At 49.8% G+C, this 7,713-nt stretch overlaps 1 protein-coding gene across 1 annotated transcript in view; it reads left to right on the top strand.

The window, feature by feature from the left end:
* Positions 1 to 7,450, top strand: part of rgs3a (regulator of G protein signaling 3a) — an 88,725-nt gene extending 81,275 nt beyond the window's left edge. Inside the window, 4 exon segments of the mRNA XM_056578651.1 lie at positions 902 to 1,003; positions 3,298 to 3,359; positions 5,259 to 5,425; positions 6,446 to 7,450. Coding sequence (XP_056434626.1) covers positions 902 to 1,003; positions 3,298 to 3,359; positions 5,259 to 5,425; positions 6,446 to 6,646 — 532 coding nt within the window. The 3' untranslated portion in view covers positions 6,647 to 7,450.
* Positions 7,451 to 7,713: the final 263 nt, after the last annotated feature.

Raw genomic sequence — 7,713 nt, 5'->3', positions numbered from 1 at the left:
TTGGGGGTGAGGGCGCTCCCAAGTCACACGGCTTCCTAACCAGGATCCCACCCTAGAGCTCCACCTACCCAGCCGCCCCCACCCTGGAGGATGGAGGGAGGAGAAACAGAGGAGGGAGCTCTCCGGAGGACTCTCTCTCTCTCTCTCTCTCTCTCTCTCTCTCTCTCTCTCTCTCTCTCTCTCTCTCTCTGTCCCTCAGAGACAGGTCCCTGAATGAGGGGAGAGAGAGTGAGTGATAGAGCGCGATTTAGATTGACAGAGTAGCGGTGACACACGAGCAAAGCGCTCGGAGCGGTGGCGACAGAGTTACAGCTCTTTGGGAAGCGGGACGTCCAGTATATCGTCACAATTTGAAGACTCAAAAAATGTATGATAAATAGTGTTGTTTTTTCAGGGCCCCTGGCCCTGTTGGCCTGTGTTGTTGTTGTTTTTTTGGTTCCGTTTCTTGTGGATTGTATTCGGCGCTGTGGACAACCTTTTCACGGTGTCTTCCGTCGCCGCTGGACTGGTTTCATTGGGTTATGGATCGGAAACTCATCTGCGTTTCTCTATTCCTTTTCTCCCTATTCTGTCCGTTTCTCTCAATCATGTCTTTCTTCATCAATGATGAATCGGTCTCAAATCGTCCCGTTCCCCTCCTCTGTCTCTCTCTTTCCCCTTCTCCTACCTTTTCTCTGTTGTGTTTCCTTCTCCTCTTCTCTCCATCACTCAACCATGTGTTGATTCAATTCATGTGCTCTTTACCAAACAATCATCCTGTTCCCATGTCTAATCCATCTGTCTCTCTCTCCATCCTTCTCTCTTTGCCTCTCCCATCTTTCTCCCCATTTTCTTTATCTCCTCCCCCTGTCTCCCCTCCTTTCTGTCTCGCTCTCTTTCTGTCTGTCGCTTTGTCTCTCAGGGCCAAAGATATGAAGAACCGCCTGGCGTTCCTGCGGAGAAGGAATGAGTCTCCAGGAAGCAGCCCTGCTAGCAAGCTGGACAAGACCATGAAGTCAGTCAAGTAAGTCTTTACTCTTACCTCTGCCAATGTTATCACTATTGCTATAGCTTTTACTGTTGATATTACTATTACTTCAATTGCTATTGCTTCAATTACTATTACTATTTCTTCACTTTCTATGACTATAACTTTAACTCCGATAATTATTACTTTATCTACTATAACTATGACTATTGCTGTAACTCCAATTTATTTAACTTGATCTACTTTACTATGACAATGACATTGCTATTACTTCAATTACTGTTACTACTACTGAAATTATTACGTTTTCTACTATTACTTTAACAATTGCATTGCTTTTACTTCAATAACTACACTATTACCTCCATTATTTGAAGTACTCATAACAATGTAGTCACTTAGCAGACGCTTTAATCCCGAGCAATGCACGGTGATGTACTTTATCCGTGCCAGAAGGAAAATCGAATTAGGGTGTCACGTCAAGAAGTAGCAGCATGAAAACGGATTCACACAAACTTTAATGCTTAAAAATAAAAACCGATAGTCTATTATTAAATCGTATAATATCTAAACTACAGAGACCATGTACACCGGAAAAGTCTAAATGTCAACGTGGAGACACCGCCGTGCTGAACAAGCAGGCAGGTCCATGTTTAGGGGGTCGTCCCGCCTCAAAGACGCCTCCAGGTTAGACCGCAGACACGGGGGCGGGACCCACCTCAGTGCACCTCTGTTGGCCGGGACTCCTGAAACCACCGGAACCGCTCCGTGACCCCGCCCCGCCGCTGCCGCCGCCCCCCCCTGCCCTGTTGTACGAGCCACGCTGTGCTGGGCTGTGCCAGGCTGGACACTCACTCACACGGCGCTGCATGCCTTTCTGTGGCGAGGGCTGGCCCGCTGGTGTGCGGGCGTGTGTGGACTCTGGGTGGCTGCGGTGTGCCCCAGACAGACAGAGTGGGCAGCGGTGGAGGGGAGGTGAGAGGAGGAGGCTCGTAAAAGGCTGGGATTGAGTTCACGGAACGGGAGCAGGGAAGGAAGGCCAGGAAGAATACAAGGGATTAGGGGAATTCAAATGAGGTTCAAGCAAAGGTTGAGGAGGGGGGGGTAGGGGACGGGGGACGGGGGGGGATGGTTGCAATGTTGATTGTGATCTGCTGGGCCTGCAGGGACAGGAGAGCCACTATTGCCGCCATTATACCTCACGATACCCTAAAGGTGTTAGAGGTAGTGGAAAAAGTAACGCTTTAATTAGGACTTTGGTAGAAAACGCTTCATGAAGATTAATCGGTTCAATGGTGCATGCATTTGGTTAAGGACATCCGAGTAATTAACATAATACGTAATTGTCTTAACATTTTCCGTAAATCTATCCCTTTTAGTGTGCAAACGCAAGAATATTTGAGTCGGTGCATTGTTAGTAAATATCTTTTAGGTATATGTTGACCTTGACCGAGTGAGCAAGAATATATGTCAAGAGTCAAAAACACACTGTTTGCTTCTGGCTGGTGTGCGTGTCGGTCACCTTTACATACTTTTTCAGCGCGGTGCGGGGGGGGCTAAAAATAGCGCATGCAGGATCAACAGAGAGGAAAGAATTGTCAAAGGAGAAAATGGAAAAAACCCAAACAATGATCTGGTGGCGTGAACGAGCCCTCCAGATGTGTATGAGCCCTCCAGATGTGTATTGCACCGAGGCCTGCAACGTGGATTGCATTTAGAAAAAGGCTCACCACTCAATAGAACGGGCAGAGAATCACAATGGCATGGAGTTGGAGAGGAGGGGGGAGGAGGGGGGAGGAGGGGGGAGGGGGGCGGAGTCAAATAGGGAGGTGGAGCGTATGTGTGCCAACACGCTGCCATTGGTCAGCTCCTCCGGCCCTCCCCCTCTCCCCGCCCCTCCACTAGGTGCAGTGAGCAAGGGGGGGAGTATAAGAGCTGTCCACCACCTCCTCTTGAGTCATACACACACTCTCGCTGCCTCCGGTGACGTGCACGCGCCTAGAGCAACACAGCCGCCTCACTGAGACACACGCTCAGAGGCACACGGGGCAGAGAGAGACAGCCAGCGAGAAGGAGAGAGGAGCCAAGCCAAGGACACAAGCCAAACAGTGGACTACTTTGAAGACTTTAGCGAAGAACACACGATTATATATCTGCCGCAGTTTCAGCGCAGCCCTGAGGGTCCATCCGTCTCACACTTTAGCCGAAGCCCCGTCCTGTCCGACTGTAGTCTGCGGCGCCACAGTGAGCAGGATCTTTCGGATGGGTCACACAATGAGGAACCTTGCTGAGATGGGCTTGCTAAAGAATCGCTCCGCTTTCATCTGCAGGCCCACGCCAGAGGAGGCACTGAAGTGGGGCGAGTCGCTGGACAAGCTGCTGGTGCACAAATGTAAGTTCCCCTCTTTTAGGATAATTTACACTGTTTCCCCCCCTCCAGCCTTTCCTCATCCCTCACCTTTGCATGCATGCATGTCTGGGAACACATGAAACGACAAAAAAAAAATCCACGCTGTTTGGTTTGGGATTAAGTGACTGCCATATGGTGTGGATTAAGGGAAATTGTGAAGGGGTTTTGGCTGCGCAGCGCCAGCCCTCCCCAGTGCGAGCCGGGCGACCGTACAGTATAAACACATAAGCTCTTGGCCCGGGGAGAATCGGGATGCATGCACGCATGCTCTTGTTTTGACTTGGAGGGTTTAGTGTAAGCTGGTGGTGTTTGTGTATGAAGTCTGACTGATGAACGGACGGTGTGTATGCAACCATGCTCTCCTTGCAGTAATCGCATCGACATAAAAATAGAAGCGTAGGCCTAAGACAGAGAGACACACACACACACACGCACACACACACACACACACAGAGGAGGAGGGATAAACCAACGGGCAAACTCTTATCAAGCGAGTTGATTATATTTATTTTGCTGGACTTGCATTCTACCTTTTGCTATTGCAAATAGGAGACTACAACAGCCTAAAGCAATGGCATGTGTCTGTCAATGCTAAGAGTTAGGCTAAAGCTAGGGGGCTCGAGGGGTCTGAGAGGAAACGACTACAGTAGAGCCAACAATACTCCATTACTTTCACATTGCAGGTTTTCCCCTCATCCACGTCTGGCATTGTCCTCTCTTCTCTTTAGCCTCTTAAAGTGTCTGCGTTGGCCTCTCGGGCCCGTGTGTGTGTGTGTGTGTGTGTGTGTGTGTGTGTGTGTGTGTGTGTGTGTGTGTGTGTGTGTGTGTGTGTGTGTGTGTGTGTGTGTGTGTGTGTGTGTGTGTGTGTGTGTGTGTGTGTGTGTGCACGTGGGGCCGTGCAAGCGTGTGGGAACGGAAAGGTGTGGGCCAGAAGGGGTGGGTGGGAAGCGGCTTCCTGCCATTCATACCTCAGGACGCCTTTTCTTCTCCTCCTTCCTCCGCCAGCCATTAGCGGATCCTCTAAATCCGACCAATCACGTGCCTCTGGCTGGCTGTTTCTGCCATGAATCAGACCCACGCTAGCCTCCAGCGCCCTCACCACCGTGACCCCCCACCATGTTAACCATTACAGCCGCAGAGAGAGGGACAGTCATCCCCTTTGTTCACCCATGGTGCTAGAATACAGGAAGTGGTCGATGTTGTCATGGAGGAGGGAGGGGGGCAGTGAGTAGGAGAGGAGGGGTGGAGGCCGGTGGCTAGGCATCCTTTTTGGACATGCCAGGGTGATTCGCTGGGCTTCAGCCCCTGGTGCTGTCGGAACACACACATGCTTCAGTCGAAACACACACACACACACACACACACACACACACACACACACACACACACACACACACACACACACACACACACACACATATGGTGAATTAGGAACGCACATGCTTCAGCAGGAACACACACACACACACACACACACAGTGTATTAGGAGTACACACAAGCTTCACTAGGAACACACACACACACACACACACACACACACACACACACACACACACACACACACACACACACACATGGTGCATTAAGAACACACACATTGTGCATTAAGAACACACACATTGTGCAGTAGGAACACACACATGGTGCGCATTAAGAACACACACATGGTGCATTAGGGACACACAGACACACACACTTCGATGTTGTGCCTTCTCTGCCTTCTATTCCAACTGCATGACTCACATTTTCGCCAGTGCAATTTTGAGGCTGCTCTGCCCCCCCCCCCCCACACCTCCAAAACAAAAGCTTTCGCTGTGCCGTTGCCATGGTGTTCTGGTAGTCTGACAGTCTCCCGTTTCCTCCTCCTCCTCTCCTCTCAGATGGCCTGGCAGCGTTCCGAGCGTTCCTGCGCACCGAGTTCAGCGAGGAGAACCTGGAGTTCTGGTTGGCCTGCGAGGACTACAAGAAGGTCAAGTCCCAGTCCAAGATGGCGTCCAAGGCCAAGAAGATCTTCGCCGAGTACATCGCCATCCAGTCATGTAAAGAGGTGAGTGGACCCAAGAGAACGTGCTGTTCAGTGGATACACGGAAGAGATGGGAGAAGATATGGGACACAGTAGGAGATTGATTATAGTAGGAAGAAGGAAAGAGAAAATATGCACATTTAAAACCACTGATGGTGACATATTATACCACCAGGCGTGAGTGTGATTACCCATTACAATCCGTCATACATCTAGGTGGACACGCCCACTTGTGATGTCAGAAGAGGCAGATTTTCAAAACGGCTTGTAACGGCTAATCACACTCACCCCTGGTGGTATAATATGTCCCCTTTAAAGGACAGAGACAAAGGCTCCACTTAGCTTACCTTACCTCACATGTTATGCGTCTACATAACATCGGATTATGGATAACACACAACGTCTACGAAAACGCGATCGACTGCCTGCTACTGACTCATGGAGTGAGGAAAGCCAGCTAAAAGACATTCCCCTCCAATAACTCAGGAGTCAGTCATGTAAAGAGGAAGAGAGAGCGGAAAAAAAGTAAAATAATTCCCTTTGAAGGGAGCTAATATGGTTGACAAAGCAGTCCCTGCTGTCATTGAATAGAACAGCCACAGCCTTTGAGCGCTGATGTCATCGAATGTGGTGCTGTCATTATGGCTCCTTGGGCCGACCATGGAATGAATGGGGTGGAGAGGATGTCACATCACCTCCTAAATATAGTGCAGGATGGGGCCAAGGAGTTTAATAGGCGCTTTTTGTTTCACCCACACTTTTTCAACATGACTCCGCCAACATCACATTTAGCCAAAAATATATTCTAAATATGAATCATTGAACCGTTACATATGAATACTTTGCCAGACTAAATATTTATCGTTGAACCAATAGCTCTGAATACTTCTACTGACTAACTATGAATACTTGAAGCAATAGATATGAATACTTGGACTTACTAAATATGAATGGTTGAATCGTTAGCCCTCCCACTGTCCCTGCCTCCATAATAACCTCTCTCCCCCCCCCTCTCTCTCCCTCTCTCCCTCTCTTCCTCCCAGGTGAACTTGGACTCGTACACACGGGAACACACCAAGGACAACCTCCAGAGTGTGGCGCGCTCCTGCTTCGACCTGGCCCAGCGCCGGATATACGGCCTGATGGAGAAGGACTCGTACCCCCGCTTCCTGCGCTCCGAGCTCTACCTGGACTTGGTCAACCAGAAGAAATCCAGCGGCACCTCCACGTCCTCGTCCTCGTAGGAGAAGACGGGGGCGGGCGGAGAAACTAAAAGGAGCCACGGACGATGAGAGCGGAGGAGGGTGGAGGGGGCAGATACTCAGAGAGAGAGAGAGAGAGAGAGAGAAAGAGGAAGAGAGAAACACAGACACTTTGAGTGGGTTTCGGTTTACGTCTCCTTATTTGCCTTTTTTGTTTTTGGGGCTTTTTGTTTTGGTGTCGCGGTAGCCACACCACCCGGCCACCGTGATGTGTGTTTTTTTGATTTTAGTTTTTTTGGTGGTTACGGTGAGAGAGAGAGAGAGAGAGAGAGAGATGACCAAGCTATGGCACTGCAAAGAAACGATGTTTACTCAACGAAGCCGCGTGGATGGATGGATGTGTGGACGGATGGATGGATGGATGGATGGATGGATGGATGGATGGATGAATGGGTGGGTAGGACGTGTGGGTGGATGGATAGTAAAAAAAAAAAGATATTGTGGCCAATGAGGGGGCCAAAACAGGAGCTGGATTCTTCTCTGATCGCTGTACTGTTTTTGGTTTCACAGTCCAGACTTTAATGTTATTTCTGTGTATTTAAGTTGTTGTTCCGGTTGGACAAAGGAGGCGGAGGGGGTATGGACACAAGCCCCCTTGCTGACATGAAGACAGTCCGGTACTGTCCGGTCACACCCCCACCCCCACCCTCCTGTTCTTTTCCCCGTTTTTTTCCGAACTCCTCCACCTCCTCCTCGGGAAGCCAGTGTGAAGCTGTTTTGTTTTTGGTACGATCCTGTGTTTTGTTTCTTTTTCCCTGTTTGAACGTCAACGCTGTCTAAGACATGGGTGGGTGGGTGGGTGGGTGTAGGGGGGGGCATGGGGGAGAGTGGGCTCATGACAGTCGACGTGTCGGACTAACTAGAACTTCAGTTCGATATTCCGCACGCTGTAGCGCCGCAGTGCACGACAACGCAAGAACCCAAACGAGAAACAATCACACATTCGCGCCTGACGGAAGGTGGCGACCACAGGCCTCTCTGTGTACAAAAAAGAGAAAAAGAGTTCCTGCTTGGTTTGAATTCATCACAAACAACATTATGCCAAGTGA

The sequence above is a fragment of the Gadus chalcogrammus genome, chromosome 19 (genome assembly GCF_026213295.1).
Source record: "Gadus chalcogrammus isolate NIFS_2021 chromosome 19, NIFS_Gcha_1.0, whole genome shotgun sequence".
Classification (NCBI taxonomy): Eukaryota; Metazoa; Chordata; class Actinopteri; order Gadiformes; family Gadidae; genus Gadus; species Gadus chalcogrammus.
This window is presented reverse-complemented; position numbering and strand designations above follow the sequence as displayed.